Below are 19777 nucleotides of genomic sequence, written 5' to 3' on the forward strand. Positions count from 1 at the left end.
CTCAGGAGTGAGTATCATTAGAGAGTTAATTACCCCATGCAAAGACCCGTTGCCACTGAGAGATAAATACGTACGACTGTAAGTTTTTCACGTCTAGGGTTTGCTATTAAGTATGTAAACAGCGTTCAAGCTGCATTTTGACAACTGGCTCCCCCTCGGTGTTGATCAGAGCAGTGCGTACCCTGCAGCTGGAGCACTGAACCAGAGCTGCGCTGCTGCTGTTTGATACAGTTCCTGGGGGACACTGAAATGTTTCATACACAAAGCTGTTTGATCTCTGGCTCTATATTCTTTGACACTGCCTTAGCGTAGCCCAGTTTCTTGGCTTTCACAAAGCACGTTTCTATGTTAAACACCACCTGCAGAACCCCAAAGCCTTGCATTGGTGGATCACAAGCCAAAGTAGCCAAAGTGCCTTTTGTCTCTGTAATAAAGTTGCATAAACCATAAACCTACAGATCATTATATGGAACCACGTAATGAACCTCTTCAATCATTTCCTAAGCAGCGGAAAACCCTATTGGAAAGCAAGAGATATTAATATTTATTATAAAATCCGTTGATTGTTATCAGAAGAAATAAAATTGTTCAGATGGAGAGCAAAACTATTGTTCAGGAATAAAGACCCAGATAAAATCTGAAAGTTTTATTTCATCTCTGGAATAGCTAACCAACCTTATTTGTTTTGCTTTTACAAAGTACATTAAGAAATACATAAATAATGATTTTTCTGTCTGAATCCTACTAATGGCTCTGTTCTGGGGCATATAGTCTCTTCACCCTCTCTGTATTTTGCAGCTCCTTCTGTCTTAAATTACACTATCAGTGCACAGGGACATCAGTGATTCACTATAATTTATAGCAGTGAGAGCTGAAATAGTCCCTGTCCTAAGTTTCCCAGATTGTGATGTAGTTTGTGGCACCAGGAAAGTACAGCTGAGAAGCAGGATCCATTCTTCAACACGCATATAGTATGGGATGCAACTTCAGCAAAGCCTCCTAAGGGAATTATAAACAAAGAATCTAACTGGAATAATTGTGGCTATAAGTAAACCTCTCAGTTCAAATTTGTATTTAGCAGAGAGTGAAGGTTGTGATCATAGCAAAAACGTCTTTAGGATTAAATGACAGTAGATATAATTTCCATCTGGTGTTTCCACGAAAATATGAAACTGAAAATAGAAAAAAATAGTGCAAGTTCACGTTTGCACTTTTTTTTTCACCAGTACTTCTTCAATAAAAATGTGGGTTTAGCTTTAATTGTTATATTGAAAACAATATATTAATTAAAATAATAAATTAATTAAAAACCAATTTCAAGGTTATTTTTACATTTTTATACTGTCAGAGGACAGATTGATGAGACATTTAATTTAGTGGGGAAAAAAAAGAATTTAAAATAGAACAAAAAATTTCATGCATGCCAAAGAATTGTTTTACTTTCTTGGTGTTCTTCTAAAAATGATATTTTCAATTTGACATGCTTCTTTTTGGTTAGCAACCTGAAAAAATAGTTATCCCCACAACTTTAGTAAAAACCAAAGGGAAAGTGGATTTACTAAATTTTCTTTTTCTGACTGAATACAATCAGTGCATACATAGTCAACATCAGGTTCGATCAATCTCTTTCTCAGGCCTTTTAATAGTTTAATCAACTGTTTTACACAATTTGCACCAAAGTGATAATGCCTCTTTGAAGCAAACTCCGCATGTTGAGCTTCGCAATCGACATTCACATCACAGGTTCCAATTGTTGTTTTCCTGGTTTGTGAAGCACTGAGGATTACGCCTCAGATTCTGGCACAACAGTAGCTGTTACAAAGCAATACTGATCCATTCCTTTCTCCCACCTTCTACTCTCTCCAGAGCTACATCTACAATGATCCTGTCAGGTACTACGCGAGGCTGAACCCCAAAGAGCGAGCTCCTCCTTTGGCCCGTCCATCAAAATCCCAACAACAGCTCGCTGAGAACCTCCGTGGGAGGATCTTCAGCCAGAGCCAGATGGAGAAGTTCTCACCAGAGTCAGAAATGGGGCTCGACCAAAAAACCCTGATGGCTGCACTGCACACCTACATCACCCAGAACTTGTCAGCACAAAGCAGTGACAAAAGCCCTCCCAGCAGGACTAAAGGGTCTCAGGTTTATGCTGATAGATTCTACTCCACACAAGTCAGTCCTTTTGATGGAAGTTTTGCCAAAGGAAAAGGAGAAGATTTTAAAATGAAGAAGCTGTTCCAGCCGAGGCCTGCTTCTGGAGTGCTGAGGCCAACCCCTGAGGTGCTGAGTCACAAATCTGCTTCCCAGGATGATCCCAAGGACCCTCTGACTGTAGTGGATGGTAAAGTTGATATTTACTTATTTTAGCTTGTCTGAAGTTTCCCTCATGCTCAGTGAACATTTTTGAGAGAAAGAAAACAAAATTAGACAGTTGATATATCTCCTACTATTGGCATATTTATATCTACCATAACACAGTAACAATGTTCACCATTCTAACTACTCTTTCCCTGCAAACATCTACCCACATTCTTCAACCCACCCTCCATATGCATGCAGAAATATATGGCACTCAGTAAGACAGAGCATTTATGTAACTTGTTATATTTTCAAAGCATTTTACAAACAGCACGTAATTATGGTTATATCTTTGCTATCAAATCTGTTTTCATGCAGTCATCCCACACTGTATAAAGGTAATTTGAAATGCCTGGTTTTGTTCCATATCTCTTTATTTAACTAGAAATTCAAGGACCATGGGTAAAATTTGAAGTCAAGCACAGAAGTGAGATAAATTCTGGTGCAGAACACGGAGAAGGAAGGAGTCCATGACTAATACAGGAGGGTGGCGTTGTGTTTAGTTTTGTCTGGACATTCTGTAACAAACAATCCATTTGCTGGATTTTCATCTCTTTTTTGCAAACGCTGTTTAAAAATGACCAGATCCTGGTTTCTTTTGTACATGATAGTTTGACAAATATTTAAATGAAGATGGAGGGTAACATTCCACAAGATTCCGTGATAAGCTTTAAGCACTGCTTTGTGAAACGAATCTTGGGGATCACATAGACTTTATAATTCTGATTAATTTTGTTGTTACTTTAAATTAATCTTAATATTGATGTTACTCCAGTGGTTCAGAATGCTTGAAAAATGAAAGAATTGATCCTCAGCCATTGTCAAGCACCTGCATCTGTTACACTGCAGTCACCACTGTCCCAGAGGATTTTGGTGATATGTATTCCTTTACATCCCTCTTGTAGTTATCATCCATAAAGTGTAATATTGTTTGATTTGTTTTGTTGTTGGTTAAAACAAAATCAACAAACCCCAAAACCAGAACACACACAAACACATAGAAATGTCAAAGTTGCAGCAGAGGATTGATAATGCTTGCAATCTACAGGATGCTCAAAAGTCAAAGCATTCTTGGTATGGTGCCCAGAGATAATAGGTTTCAAGGAACGAACTATAATGTAAAATCAAATCCAGGTGGCACTGTAAGTCTCTTGCACAGGTTAGACAATTTTGTTGCTAGACTCAAAACAAACTAGGCACACGCTGGTTTCATTATCCTCCAGCTGTTCCACTTCACCTTTCCTGGTAGGAGCCAACCGGGAAAAAAATGCTTAACACTTACGGGGAATAACATGTTTCACAATTCACTGGGTTGTACTACTTTGACTTCTCATACATAATATGCCCTGTAGGAACTTCTGCCATGGCAGCTGCTTTTAAATGTTGCATTGACATAACATTATGAATTGAGTAGAAAATAATATGGTTTCCTTCGTATTTTTGAGCCACTTAATAGTCTCATAAGTAAGTGGTGAGGACAGATCCCAGTGGATTCATCGCTTAAAATGCTGTCCATTGGAATGGTGGTGGTTTGGGTTCAGATTTCCCAGGCTGACTGCATCATCTCCTTCTGCTTTTAGCCTTTCTCCTACCTCTCTGGTGCTTCAGGGTTCTTGTACACTTGCAGGTTGTTTCTGTCTTGCACTCTGTAAACCACAGAACTCTTAAAAAGCCGGAAAGCATGAGATGCTCAGTTCTCTGCTGCATCTGATACAAGATTAGATAAAGGAACTGGACTGGGAGAACAATCCAGAAGGTACTGAGCCGATTAGTCCTGAGAATTGCTGCAAAACAGTGGCAGGTAAATCTGCTAACAAGGCACCCTGAGGGAGAAATAAAAGAGAAGAAAATGTGGAGCTATTTTTCTATCAGATTTGGAAGCTGTTACCTCTAGGAGTAGTGTGATGTGCGTGGGTACTGCCTTTGTAGTCACTGTGCAATACTGGAATTGTTAATCTCTCTTCTGCACCAGCTGTATTTAGAATTTAACTTGGTTTTATGTGGTTTGTTTTAGTCTACTCATTGTTGATGTGTTAAATATTACAGAACACATCTCTCTGTTGCTTTGAAAAGGTCAAAAAATTAGTAATTCAGATGTCTTTAAAAAAATAGCAAACTTCCATGTTTATGGAAGAAAGATGTTTTTGTACATCCTCTGCCTTGCAGAGCTGGGATCACCATTCCGTACGGCACTCAGCTGCTGTGTACAGCTAATGTGTGGTCAGTAGGGTGGTGGGGTTGAAGAAGACAGACCACTCTGTGAGACTTCTAACAAAGTTACTGCTGCCATACCATGTGTTGGTCAGGCAAGTTGGCTTTGGTACTTGTGCCAGTGGAGTATGAGGCATGATTTACTTGCTATACAATAAAAAGCTGTTTTCCCTTCATAAGGTGCCGATGTTAACTACTAGGGAATTATACTAAAAATTATATTAAAAATTACATCACCTAGGGTATTGTCATCATGGTTCCAAGGCAACTATGAAAGGCAACTTGCATTCTTCACGTGGAAAGCTGGAGCTAAGGGAGAAATCTGGTTTGTAGTACAAGCCCTGTGAAACATGGCTGACATTGCTGAGTCCCTTCAGAAGGGGTCAGTTGGAGAGTATAAAGTTGTGCACAAGTACGTGCATGTTCGAGCACCTTTGCTGCTTAAGTGCTGAACCACTGCAGTATCCATCTGCTTTTTAGTCTTTCTCCAACAATATTTTCAGATTTTATACATTCACCGTATTACCAAAAGGTGTTTGTAAACAGATGCACTGATGTTTATCTGTGTATCAGCCTTATCCAATAATTTGGAAATTATTGCAAACATGAACAAGTGCCATAACAAGAAGTGGAAACATCCATATTTAATATGGACGTGGATTAACATCGTATCAGTAGCCTCGTGAAGTTATCAAGATTCTTCACGTAGACCTACATTTCACCAGGCTGTTACACTTTGGTGACTGTCCCTCCTAGTGTACTAAAAACATGAAGTTCCTCATACTTAATGGCTTTGGTTGTTGCCTTTGGTCCTAAATTATATCTTAATATAATTATATGCCAAAAGTAGCATATAATGCCGAAGTTTTACTCATTTCAACACAGGCATTTAGGAGTTCATTTGATGAACTGTGCCCAGGTGGCAATGGCCAGGGCAGGAACACCAGCATGGGAGGAACAGGAGGCTCCACTATATAACATTGGGTTTTAGTGAACCAGGAGGACCTACAGTGAGCCTTATCTCAGCATTATCTGGATTAGGGTCTGTGGCCATTTTTTTTCTCATGTTATTCCCTGCCCTGTTCCCCCATTCCCATTTTGTTTGACATTGAACCTTTTTTTTTTAATTGACAATGAACCTATGGAAGTGGGTTGGAGAGATAAGATTTAGCTAAGACAATAGGTACAGAAAAAAGTTAGTTTGGAAAAAAGGAAACGGAATGGAAATGACAAAGCTACAATGACTGCAGTTGTTGAGCAGCTCAGTAGTTGGTCTTGACAGCTGGCTGTGAATCAAATGAAATAAACAAAAATCTAGTAGTGTTACATTAATATAACTCTTTTAATTATATATGTCCTGAAATATAATTCTCTTTTAAGATTTGTCTTCAATGATGTTTTATTTGTAAAGTTTTAGTTTGGATTCGGATCTGACATATATTCTCTTTTCTGACTTTATTAGCTCTGCTTCAATAATTTAGGTTTTTCTGTCAAGTTATTGCCCAATAGTTCTATAAAACATAAAAACAGAAATTATACCTAAGAAGGCACAAGGCTCCTGTGGTAATCTGGCAGTACTGTTTTTTCCAACAGCTTAATTTTCAGCATTGCTGCCATATGCAAATGGCCATCTGCCAGGTAGTTGTTGTGCTTCTTGAAAAAGTTTCTTGAACTCAGGTTAATCAAGTCTACTGAAAACTTTAGTTGCAGTTTGGATCAATTTGCTCTTGTAGATCACCTTTCTAAATGAAAGCATTTGGTCATTATGTTTTTACTGTATTGTTAAATTCATAAAGGGGATCGATACAATAAAATGAAACGTGGAAAGGAAAGTATTCAAAGTTTTCTCTGAAGTGTTGCTAAGCTTCCATCAAACTTCCATATTAATTTTGCTGCCTCCAAGTATCTTGGCCAAGAGAATTTGGCACAGATTGTGAGTTTAAGTCTTTGACTCTCATTGCTGAACACTTTCCTGTACAAAGCACTCCACTATTTCGGTATGGTAGCAAAATCTTTGTCGACTCTCACAGTTTGAAGTAACATCACAGATTTAACCTGTCTTTTTTATTGATAGCTGCATGTAAATGTGCTTAAAACTATCTTTTTTTAAGGTAAATTTCAAAAGTTCACAGCTTAAAAAGTCAGCTGAATTTTATAATTAAATCATTATAATTTTGTAATAACATCATGGTGGATTATTGGAAAGATGTTTCCTTTTCATCTGGAACAGAAAGTAAATCAGAACCACCTTCCCCATGTGTCAACATGCTCTTTGACTCACAATGAACCTATTATTTAAGCTGTTTAAGTTTTTTTGCTTTATATGGACTAACTACTTAAGGGAAAATGGCATTTTGTTGGGTTGTTGAATTATGGGCCAGGTTGGAGGAAGTTAATATTTGCCTTGAGATGACAGTGGAAAACTGATAGTTAGCTGCTGGCTCTCACCTCTTCAGTTAACACTGAGGGGTCCAAAAGCTGACAGATGTATCCAAAGTAAGGCATCTTTTTGCCAATGATAAATAATCCTTGATGCTTGTCTCCCTGCAAAATCAGAGATATTCTACTGCTTCTTCTCTGGAGCAGAAAAGTTTCTTGACTACACCTACTTTTTCCTGGTCTCTACCTACTTCTTTCTGCTTTGCTATGGAAAAAAAAAAAATCCATCTTTTTAGCCCTTCTTACATCAGTTGTTTTTTTTTTTTCCTGCTTTTCTACTTTTTAATTGACATTATGTAAACCTGAAAGCTGACAGCACGGTCCCAAAGTCTTGTTTGAAGATGATGATGAACACGTCCAACCACAGGGCTTAACAGGGAGAATGTCACTATTGAGAAAAAACACTGAATGTTGTCTTCACACTGATTTTATGTAAATTCATACACTCAACAGAGATTTAAAAGCAGTCCATATCTTCCTACACAATACTGCCTATGAGAAAGAGTTTTATTGCTTGCATGCATATGCATGTGTGTGCTAAAATCCTCATCAAAATGAATAAGCAGAACAGAGGCATGACTGAAAATGGTTTTGGTAGGCTACAGCAAAGCCCTGCTTTTAGTTTCTCGTACTCCAAGGGACATTAGGCTGAGTTTTGCAGAGTTATACAGACTGGTACTGAAATATAGATGCAATATATACAGTCAGAAAACTGCATTCCCTGAAGAGCTGTTATGCTCCATCTTCTGACTCACCCTTAATATCCATTGTCCTTGAATCTCCTTATCTTCAAAAGGTTTATCACATCCAGGTTGTTTTGTTGTTTTGGTTTTTTTTTGTTTTCTTCCTCAATGTGACTGGTAAAACATTCACAGATGACAAACCAAAACAAGTTTTATATATATATAAATATATCTATCTTTGAGAAAATACATAAGTTCCAAGAGAAATCAATAAAGTTTAGAAGGGTTTTTTTTTTCATATCCATGTATGTAATGGATATATGCCTATATCCACTTCTAACTGAAGAGGAGCTTTTTGATTGAAGGAAAAAATATCTGACTCTCATTTTTTTTCTCCAGAAGTCTGTATAGCTCTTCATCTTGCAAAGAACAAATCAACAAAGAAACTTGATCTCTAAGACACAGTAGTGTTGTTTGCACTGTTTTGCAGCTAAAAAAAATTAAGCTACCTCAATACGTTTCTTCAGTATTTTTAGTCAGTCTAGACTAGAAATGCTCTTCTTGTAAGGAAAAAGTGATAATTTTATGCCCTCTCTCTAGGACAACTTGCTGGGTTGTAGTGGCATACATCACCCATTCCTGACACAGATTCACCTTGTCATAAACTTTAACATCCATTTAATGCAGCATGAATGTGTATGCCTTCCTTTAGAAAACAGATGCTCTCCAGGAAGGAAAAGCTGTCTTTTGGGAAAAACAAAAGATGCTTTCTGATATAGGCACATGTGCTTCATGTGTGCAGCTAAATCATGTGCTTATGCTGTTTTGTGATCCAGAGACACTTATTAAAGATGTATTGAAGGACCTAGAGAAACATCAAGTGAACGTGGAGAATCTCAGCTCAACAGAACTGGATGAGATCGCTGATACTATCGCCACTGCAATTCAGAGTGTTGACATTCAGCAAGAAACACAAAATGGTGCTGGAAAGACCAGAGAAGACAAAACAGAAGCACAAACAAAGAAAGGAGATTCTCAAGGAAAGGCAGAGTTTCAGATGGGATTAATGGAAAACAGCATTAATATACCAGGTATTCATTATAAGAGTTAAGTACAACAAAAAAACAGGTGTCCCAAATTTTCCTCTATTGTTTCACATTAGTTCAGACTTTTAAAAATCCATTTTAAAGAAGTCATGAGGGAAATTTCTGTATTTCCCCAAAGGCTGAAGAATTTTAGCTTTGTTCTTTTCTTTTTACAATGGGTTGTTTATTTACCAAAAAAAATCTGTTTGTGAACACTTGGCCTTCAAGCTTCTCAAACAAGATAACCCTACACACACAATTATATTGAAATACAAATTGCTTTATGCTGTTTGGTCTAATTTCCTATTCTTGAGAATGAGATATTTAAGCAAAATGATAATGAAAATTATTATATTACAAGATGTATTTCAAAACATGGGAAAAAATGTTTTACAGGTATTCATTCTTTAATGTGCCACAATTACTTGCAGAAGAAAGTCTGGGACAAGTAGAGGTACAAAACCACTCATTCCCTTTCCTGCTTAGGGAATAAAAAGAGTTATTATGGTTATTTGCTTCTGTCTGCACATATATCTTCCTGGTGATGCAGATTCAGGAGCTATAATAATTGCCATTAATGAGTGGATACCACAGTGGGACTTGTTATGAGTCAGTCATTCTCTATTTTAGGAATGTTATAATATCTAGGACACCAGAAATGTATACTATATGTCATAAACATTTATTTTAACTTACTGTCTTTTCATGATGTTATACTGAAATTCTTACTAGTTAGGAATATTCTGGTTATTTTAACCATCAAATCTGTTTGTAGGTTAGAAGGACCAATGTGAGTCAAGCTGAGAAAGAAGAATAACACCCAGTTCATAAATCAAAAAGCCAGCATCATTTGACTGAGGTTAAGGAAGTGACTGAATATCATCACTGTAGTTGAACTCTAATATGGTTTTGGTGAATGATACTATTGAAATAAGTCATCTTCTTCCACCAAAACATGTATGAGGGATGTATATGTTTCCTTTTTTTTTTTTTACTCTAAATGTTCATTCAGCTAGAGCAATTTCATAGGGTTTTTCTGCTTAGATATTGTTAAACTGATATGACAACTGGACACTTAATTAGCAAAATAACACTATTACTTAGGCTCTTGAAGTACTCTGTCTATTGATCTTGCATTAATTTGCTATCAAAGTGGGGTTAGAATAACAATAACAAATTATACGGTGCTCTTTACTGTGCCCTTTCAGCTTTGATGTCTTAATGTTTAAATTACATAAAAAGGCCACTGCTACAAAGCAGCCTATGAGAGTCTTTGTTTTGTACATTGTGTTTGCCCTTCATAACTATATATTGGTGTTTTTCATATCCTACAGACAATGGAGTGCATGAAGCCAGTGCAAGAACTGATAAAGAGGTAGAGTACCAGTATTTTAATAAAACAAGTATTTCATCTCAGAATATCAGGTTTCTATGCAGTGAAGGTCAAAAACACAATTCTGAAATGTAAGACTTGTTCTGTGTTTTCTGTGGCTATGATTCAATATCACAAATAGGCAAGTTGTTGTTGATGCATTGAAATATCAAATGAACATTTATTTAAATCTTAATCAAAATTAAGTTTGCTGTTCAAAAAAGCAAAATCAAGTCCTTTTTTGCCTTTCTTTAATTTGTAAATAGAGATAATTCATAACAGATTCCCAAAGTTCAGACAAATTAAGGCTTTTCTTCAAGTTAGTAAATTTTGAGTATTGAGGTGTTCTTGAAAACACTCTTCCCTGTCCTTTGGCTCTTAGCTCTGGTGAATGTAAGCATCCTTACCCAGATAATCTCACCAGTTTTCAGAAGTGAATGAGTAAATATATTCCCTCTGAAGGTTTGTGTTGGGATGGGGATGGGCTGTATTTCAAAATTCCCTCTCCTCTCATGGGATCTGTCATTCAGTTTTATGTGTTACCATTAATTCATTGAATATCATGTGTTACCATTAATTCATTGAATATCAGAGACATTTCAAAAGTTCTGGGCATTACATCTCTTACCCTAGCTATTAACATCAAATTTAGCATTTATCCAGATTACTTTTACAATATTCCTCATAAGCTTTGAATTGTATCCTATGGACTTCTCTCCAATATTCAGCCATTTTTGAAGTACATTCATCTTTCTTTTTCTGGGTTTCATGGAGCAGAAAAATGTCAAAGGAATATTTTTTAAAACTCTGTGAAACTTCTCCTACTATATACTCTGTCAAGAGCTAATACTCTGAGACCATAAACGGGCAAATCCTCTTGTGTTCACAGTAAAATCTCTTCCACCCTTCTACCAAGCAAGGAAAACACACACATGAACAATGTGGCAGAAGCTTTAACCACCAGATGAAATTCTTCAAGGAATCAAGTGCTGTATTTACAACAGACTTACAGAGGGTCCCATGTATAGATTTCTCAGTGGCAGTTTGAATCGAGGATATGATAGAATAGAATAGAATAAACTGTGACACAGAGCACAAAGTGCCCATTAACCATCATTTGCTCCCAAATGCTTGGCTGCAATAAAGTTATGTAATGAAACCAGCTAAGGAATTGTTCCAGGTACATGTTTTGACTTTTGCTCATTTGATTATTGTTTTGATTTATTAGACAGATTTTTTTTTTCTGTGATCATATGTTTAGCTTATTGGATCACTCACATACAGTTTGTCACCATTTCTAGAGATGAACAAGTGAAATGGAATTGGTCATATAATATCTGTTCCCTCTCCTCTGTTATAACTGGTGAGACCTAAGAAGTGTTCATGTTTCCAGGCCCAACACATAGACATGTTGATGGACATTTATATTCTTTCTCCTTTTCATTAACTTAGCTGATAATAAAGTTTTATTTTCATCAATACTTAAACACACAGACACATGAAAACTTCTGGAAAAATATAGTGGCATAGTTTAATGCTCTCTTTTATTATTACTGAATAAACATTATGTTCTTAACACAGTCTGGCAGCTTACAGAAATTACGAAAATGACCATGCAACAGTTGTATGAGTAGACTCTGCCATATAAATTAGAATTTGAAAGATTTAATCTAGTTTTGGTTCAGTATATCATTCCTGTGCTTAGTTTTAAAAATAATATTTTTTTTTTCATATAGGAGAACACTGCAAAACTAATTAAATTCTTGAATGAGAATACACTGTCTGAAAATGTGCCCAAAGACCTTGGCCCTGAAGAATCTACTGAGATAGAAACCAAGAAATCTGAAGAAACTGACTCTTCAGAAGAAATAAATGCTGGTGTGGAAAATGTAAAAAGTGAGACTTTCTCAAGGGAGCTGACAACTGCAGAGAACAGTGAATCTGACTCCAAAGACCCGAGCAAGACCAGCTACTGGATTAAGAATGCTTTAATGCAGGATGGAAACTCCTATGAAAAGCCTCAGAAAAATATGGGACAAGGCTTGCAACTTGAAGTGAAGTCTTCTGAGGAGAAAGAATACGGCTACATTGTGACAGTGAAGGAGTAAGTATAGCAGCCAATTTGAATGGCATTTTTAACTGGAGAAAAGATAAAGTCATTGCACCTAATGAAATATGAATGTGCAAGAGGAAAATGCCACAGGCCTGATTTTTAATACATCTGAAACTGTTTGGGACCTGTTCAATACTTTGATGAAAATACAAGAAAACAGTTCCGTTTTCTTACAGTTGCCTTTCCGCCCTTGCGGATGATTGTAGGTCTTTTGCTTAGACCTCTCTCTATCTTCTCATGTTCCAGTGACCTTCCAATATGTCAGTAAGTGTGCTTATGGTTAGGATGCAGGCTTTAAATATTTGACTTGAAAGTAGTCTAAATATCAATGCCTGAATCATTCTTTCAAAGAATGACACCCACAATAATAAAGCGCGATATTTTCTCTGTGGTTTCATTTTGATCTGAAAATGACACATATAGGATTCCAAACATCACATATGCAGCTAGTTTAGAAAGAAAGACCTAATGATTTCAGGTCATGTCAGTAATGAATTTGACATTTAATGCTGTACTTTCAAAAGACGACTTTAGCCCCCTAGTGATACACAGTTCATTACAGGAACATTTGGGATTTTAGAATGGTGTAGGCACTTTTACATCCTTTTTCCCCCTGTGAGAGCAATGCTATATTTGGTTAGTGATCATGATTCATCTTCTGTGAGAAATTAGGAATTTTTAGGATGAGCTTACAAATCACTGCCCAGCATCATAGAGAAACTGAGACAGGAACTTCTTTAGCATGGATTGATTCTTTTGACTGCCTCAAAATTCTTAATGGGATTGATGGCAACAGATTTGTGGAGGATTTGTGTTTTTACTATACTGTGTTGCTTTGAAATCCATGTGGCTGCATATCAGAAACAGACCAAAAATTGATGGAATATCCCAGTTTAACTGCACCCCTTGGATCCTGCCTATGAATGTTATGTGAAGCAGTAGAAGCCAGTTTTTCCTCAGCTCAACAATACTTCCCCCAGCTCTTTTAACTCACATCAATCTGGAAGGCTCCTTTATACCCAAGAGTACCTTAATGACACTATCTCCTTTGGTCATCCAGACTTTATTTGGCTCATAAATTCTGTAAAGCTTAGAGCTTTCAGAGCTCTGTGTAGTGGGAAATGTTCTGAATTTCAGTGTTCACAACCTGGAGATTCTTCACTGTGTCATCTTATCTGGTTTTCTTCCTGCTAGTCTCCCACTGATGGATTTTCCCTGAATTATGTCTGTTATTATTCAATGAAACTTGCTGAAGAAGATCATTTGTCCAAATGTTCTTGGTTCTAGAGGACTCCATATAAACTGATATAATCCAGCATAGTTTTCTTCAGACTCTTTACCATTTTCAGTAGGAGAAATACAAAAAGTACTTTTTTATGTACTAGATTATTATAATTTTAGCAACTTTTGGACAAGATGCTTTTAGATAGATAAAGTGAAAGAAGTCCATCCTTGACTGGATACTGGGGGGAAACACAAAGTATGAGGAAAAGGCTGAGTTACTTAATGCCTTCTTTGCCTCAGCCTTTAGTAGTAAGACCAGTTGTTCTTCAGGTACCCAACCCCCTGAGCTGGAAGGCAGTAATGGGGAGCAGAATGGAGCCTCCATAATCCAAGAAGAAACAGTTATCAATCCACTATATCACTTAGACAAACATAATCCTCCATGGCTGGATGGGATTCACCCAAGGGTACCAAGGGAACTGGATGAAGTGCTCACCGAGATACTGTCCATCATTTACCAGCAGTCCTGGCTAACTGGGCAGGTCCCAGTTGACTGAAAGTCAGCAAATATAAATCCCTTGTACAAGAAGGATTGGAAGGAGATAGGGGGAACTGCAGGCTGGTCAGCCAGACCTTGGTGCCAGGGAAGGTCATGGAGCGGATTGTCTTTATTTGCCATCATGCAGAATGTAAAGACAACCAGGAGGCAGGGCCCAGCCAACATGGGTTTGTGAAAGGCAGGTCCTGTTTGACAAGCCTAATCTCCTCTTGACAGTGTAACCCGCTTAGTGGATGAGGGAAAGGCTGTGGATGTGTCTACCCAGACTTTTGTAAGGCCCACAACAGTCTCCTGCAGAAACTGACTGCTCCTGGCTTGGGCAGGTCCACTGGTCACTGGGTAAAAAACTGGCTGGATGGCTGGGACCAGGGAATGGTGGTGAATGGAGTTACATCCAGCTGGTGGCCGGTCACAAGTGTGTTCCCCAGGGCTCAGTACTGAGTATTTATTATCTTTATTGATGATCTGAATGAGGAGATCAAATGCACTCTCTGTCACTTTTCAGGTGACACCAAGTTGGGAGAGAGTGTTGATCTGCTGGAGGGCAGGCTCTTCAGAGGGATCAAGAGGGGAAATGGCCTCAACTTGTCACAGGGGGTGTTTAAATTGCATATTAGGAAAAACTTCTCCACAGAAAGGTTTGACAAGCATTGGAACAGGCTACCCACCATCCCTGAAAGTATTTAAAAGATGTATACATATGTCACTTAGGGACAAGCTTTAGTGGTGGACTTAGTACCAGGTTCATGGTTGGACTTGATGCTAGAGGTCTTCCAACATAAAGGTCATTCTACTTGGTGGTGCAGTTGACATTTCAGGAGCAATCCATTCACTATTAGCTTCTGAGGCTTTGCAAGTACAATCCAGAGGAGATATTAAGACTGCTTCAGTGAACTCCATGAACTGCTAAGATACCAGCATTTAATTGTGCCACAAACCAAAGATAAACATTTCCATCTAATAGTTGAAGAAAAGATTTGTGATACTTTAAAGACTTGTCCAAATGGCAGTCTGATTGTCAATGGCAAGAACAATAGGTCACTCCTGCTGTGTTTGTCAAGTGACCTTTCGGATGGTTGGAGAAATGCAATCCATACCAATCCATAATATCCATCACTGCTAAGGTTTGGAATGAATTGACAGTTTCAGTGTAGAAAATTGTCCAGCAAATCCTCCACTGCGCTGCTTCAGCACTTTATTATGCTGAGAAACCAATCAAATTGGTGATTTATTTTCTTTACTCTTTTCCCTTTCAAAAAATTGCAATTTTACCACTGTAGAATTTGCGTGAGAAAGATTTTTTCTTTCTCAGTGTAATTGCTTTGAACTGTTTTATTAATTTTAACTCTGAAATTCTAAAGTAATCTTATGTTTTAGAAAAAGATATCTACAGGTTATTTTCATTTATATTCTACTTTAAGCATAGTGATAAAATACCTCTCTGCTATAGTGGGGATACATCAGTGTGAGTTCTCAAATAAGAGGAGTCTTTGCCTTTGGACAAAAGAGCTCTTCCTATTTTCTGAAATTCTAGTTCTTCAAATTTGGAAAACTTTCTTTTTTGTGTTCAAAAAAATGCCAGTGCTCCCATTTGTTTGGCAGTTTGTGCTCTAAAATTAGGGCCTAGATCCCACAATCAAAACATTTGCACAGTGTTTAGTCTCCTGAGTGTCTCATGAGGAAAGTCAAAGCTTGACTTTCCAGAACATGCAGTTCTTACCACCTCCAGTAAAACTAAATGTAAGCTGCTGCATGCTCAGCAGTTTAAATAGCCAAGCTGGCATGCAATTTCTCAAATATGAGATTGAGTAGCTAGACTTAAACGCACTAAGTAAAATCCTACTTTGAAAGTTCATCTCTTTTTACTACTTATCACAGTCTTTCAAGCTTCAAAATCAAGTCATGCTCACCTGACATCATGCTTGGACATCTAATGCAGAGGAACCTGTCCTGTTTTGTGATTTATCAGAAGGCATGTACTTGTAGTTTTTCATATAAATACTAGATCACAGACTAGAACACGGACAGTTTATGGCAGCTCTCTTAGCTTGTGAACCAACTTCTGGCATTGTTGTATTAGGCAATTCCTGGATATTTCATGTTTTGTCATATGTTAACTCTCAATTCCAGACTGTCTATGTAAAATTATATAGGCTGTAAATCTGTTCATAGATTCTTAACTGAACTGGATCCTACATGCATGTCTATGCATTTCATTTGAAGTCTCTGGTATTCTGCTCAGGTGCTGTGAAAAAGCTGAAAACAGATCTTGTGTTTATAGTATAAAATTGCTATTGAATATGATTAGTCTGACCCATTTAGTGTGCTGAAGGGTTAGGTTAATTCCAAATGCTTGATATTACTTCTTCACCTTTACGAATGTGATAAATGATACTGCTTTGCATATAATGATTACTTTCCTCAGGGTGGTGTTCAGGTTAGGACCCTGAAGCTGGGTTGTACAGAACTCTTGGTTTATTCCCCAAGTTTTCTGTTTTCCTAGGCAGGTCATTAAAGAATTGTATTTTTATGATCTTCATTATTTGTTTCCCCTACCAGGTGGAAACATTTTAATTGCACTTAAAAATTTAATTTAAAATAAATAGGAAAAATGAATCACCAGATCTACAGCAATGAAACAGGTCTGATATGTTTTATTGTTCTTAGTTACTGGAAGGTCTTGATGTTTCTTAGAAGCTGAGCTTTTTTATTCCATAAGGCTTTTCAGCTGTTTTTAGAAAATAATAACAGAATGTTCTTGTCCTTCAATACATATATACAAAAAGATTTGACCTCCTCTGTATATCTCACTGTCCTTTTGGAAATTGTTATTCTACCTACAAGTGCACTTTGTCAAGGGAAAGAGATTTGTGCATATTCTTCAATTAACTTCTGCAACTAGCTTTAAAAACTAAAAGAAATTATAAACATACATAAAAGAGAAAATCTGTTGATACTGAAGTCTGATAAAATCACCAAGGGACTGCACTGCTGAGATTAAAAAAAAAGTTAAATGTAACATTTTTGTCTCTCGCTTTGTCCCTTTCCTTAGAAGACTCTTCCCTTGTATAAATAGGTTCTATAAATGTTCGTAATTGATTTTAAAGTCCAAGGTTTTGCTTCTGACAGCACAACTTGACCCCCTATCTGAATAATACACATGGAAAATCCTTGCCTATGAAATTATCTAGTAGACACAATTTGGTCACTGTATCTCAGCACCAGAACTGGTAGAGACATAGTTCTAGAATCTTTTGTTGCTAACTCTTTGCATGTAATTATTCAGGATCCCTAGAGTTTTCTAGACTTAAAATCTTTTTCCCATCTGTAATTTTCCAGTTTTCTTGTGGTACTTAGAAAGTGATAGAGATTATATCCCCCACATTACTCCTTCACTACCTTATTTTTGATATTATACATTCCCATAGGAAAATGATACTTCATGCCTCTTATTCATCCACAAGAAAATAACAGAAAAGTGGTAGCTAATGCGGCTTTGCCACAGAGAGCAATAAACACTGGCTTTTGTTTGGTTGGGGGTTTTTTTGCAAGAATTCAGCTTTGTATATTTTGAATTTATGATCTGTTATGTGTGGAGAGATAATATGATAATCTGTTCTACTTCAGTTGCCCTTAGCTTTTGTACTTTCAAGATCTGTTGAAATACATTATGATAGAACATGATTCTCCCCTGCTGATGTAGATCACTTTACAAGAGAAGAGTCCTTCCAAGTGTCCATCTTTCCCTCCTCAAAGGGCTTCACTTTTCCAGATGTTTTCCTCTTATGTCTGTTGGGACTAGCTCTGGATTGTCCCTTCTAGAGGAACTTAGAGAGAAAATTTTCTAATTGATGCATCTGATGACCAGCTCATGTGTTGCACTAATGACAACAATGACAAGGAATCACTCTGGTCCCTTGAGATGATGAAAGGCAATAGACAATTGTGGGAGTGTGCCTGGAGTCCCCAGTAGCACCACAAGGACTCCCTCACATTTGTATCTCTCCACTTAGCTGAACAGAAATGGCTCTTGGCCTGGTTTTCCAGACCAGACATTCCCAAAAACTCCAATTTCTGTCTTTGCATGCATTCTGTGCCACCTTAGCATCCATTGTTCAGGTCTCACATGCCAAGTCTTTGGGAGAGCAGCTGGTGCAGATACTCCACAACCTGTCTGTGAGCAGGTTCAGGTTCCTCTGCTGGCTCCAGGCTATAGAAATGCACATTACATATCCCCAGACTAGGGATGGGGCTGGAGGCTGTGCTTTGTTTCCACAAACAGTGGTAGTCATTAAAACCCTGAGATGCTGCAGTATCTCACAATGCTATGTGGTCAATAATTCTAGTGTATCACAATATTTTTTGGTTAATTACCATCCGGGTCATTATGAAACAGTGATGAATTTTAAACTTTTGAAATGAGTGAGAAATAAAAAGCCAAAGATCAGGATTCCTGGGAATGCAGCATACTGTATCATAATGCAGTCTATTATCTGATAGTACCTTTTCATCAGTGTTGTTCATCTCAGTCCTGGGAAGCTCAGATATAAAAATGACATCATTTAATTTTCAAGCCTGATTTTTATTTTTAATTTCTTAATTCAGATAATGTGTACAAAATGTAAATGTTTGACCATTAAAAATTAGAATGGAGTCATTTCATAAATAGAAAATAAGTGAGGACTAATTCAGAACACACAGAATAAATTAGAACAGAGAAAAAAAAATATTTTTTTCTTTTGAGTAGAAATTCTGCCTTTCCATTGGCCCTTGTCTGATTTCCTTGTAGGCCCCCTTCAGACACTGCAAGGTTGCTATGTCTCCACAAACCATTCTCTTCTCCAGGCTGAGCACCCACAACTTCCTCAGCCTGTCTTCATAGGGATGGTGCTCTAGTCCCCTTATCAACTAATATTTGTGTTTCTTTAAGTTCTTTCTTTTAACACTATGACGTCAGATATTCTCTGTCATTTTTAGTTCAAACCATTTGCATTATAAATTGGTCTAGGCTTTGCGCTGCCTTGGAGAAAGATGGATAATTTTAAGGAAGGGAAAGAATGAAAAGTCAGAAGTGCATCAAAATGTGTATCACCAGTTGTCCTCAATCTCATTTATTAATTACTTTTATGGAGAAGTGATTTGATATGAAAGAACAGTTTAGCATTTTCAAGGCTTTTTTTGCATCAGAGATTCAGGGTGCACGACAAGTGAACTCCATGGCTGTTTCTAGCAATCAGCTTAAAATGCATTAGGGAGTACTTTGGTGGGGTCCATTTCAGCCTCAGAAGGGAGGGCTCACAATTATGGCACAGATTATTGCCATTATTTCTGTGCTTCTGGTAGCGACAAGCCATCTGTATGAATTTGTTACTATTAACACAGCTGGAGGTAGTGCATGTTCGAAGTAATGCAAGTACAGGCTGGCACAGTGTCACACTTCCATTATAACTCCAGAGAGTTGATCCTTCTCAACTTCTCTCTCACTCCCCTGTTTCCATGATGCCGTTATCTCCTCTGACCTTCATGGCCTGACCACGGCCATTGATTTTTAGCGAGTGTCATTTGTGTTACAAATTGGTCTGGACTTGAACCTGTCTGTATTAAGAGGTTTAAATTCACACTTACTGGTGTTGGGAAAAGAGGGAAAAAATTACAGAAAGCAGGAATTTGCTGAGCTGTCAAAACAGAAGTAAGCTTAAAAAGGTTTTATGGCTAATAAAGCCTTTGAGGAAA

At 37.4% G+C, this 19777-nt stretch overlaps 1 protein-coding gene across 2 annotated transcripts in view; it reads left to right on the top strand.

Moving 5' to 3' along the window:
* Positions 1–19777, top strand: part of PTPRN2 (protein tyrosine phosphatase receptor type N2) — a 641953-nt gene that overhangs the window by 238067 nt on the left and 384109 nt on the right. For both annotated transcript variants that reach the window (XM_064638038.1, XM_064638047.1), the window contains 4 exons: positions 1867–2341; positions 8528–8782; positions 10111–10151; positions 11885–12252. In XM_064638038.1, the coding sequence (XP_064494108.1) occupies positions 1867–2341; positions 8528–8782; positions 10111–10151; positions 11885–12252 (1139 nt within the window). The remainder of the gene's footprint in view (positions 1–1866; positions 2342–8527; positions 8783–10110; positions 10152–11884; positions 12253–19777) is intronic.

This window comes from Pseudopipra pipra, chromosome 1, assembly GCF_036250125.1.
Source record: "Pseudopipra pipra isolate bDixPip1 chromosome 1, bDixPip1.hap1, whole genome shotgun sequence".
NCBI classification, from domain to species: Eukaryota; Metazoa; Chordata; class Aves; order Passeriformes; family Pipridae; genus Pseudopipra; species Pseudopipra pipra.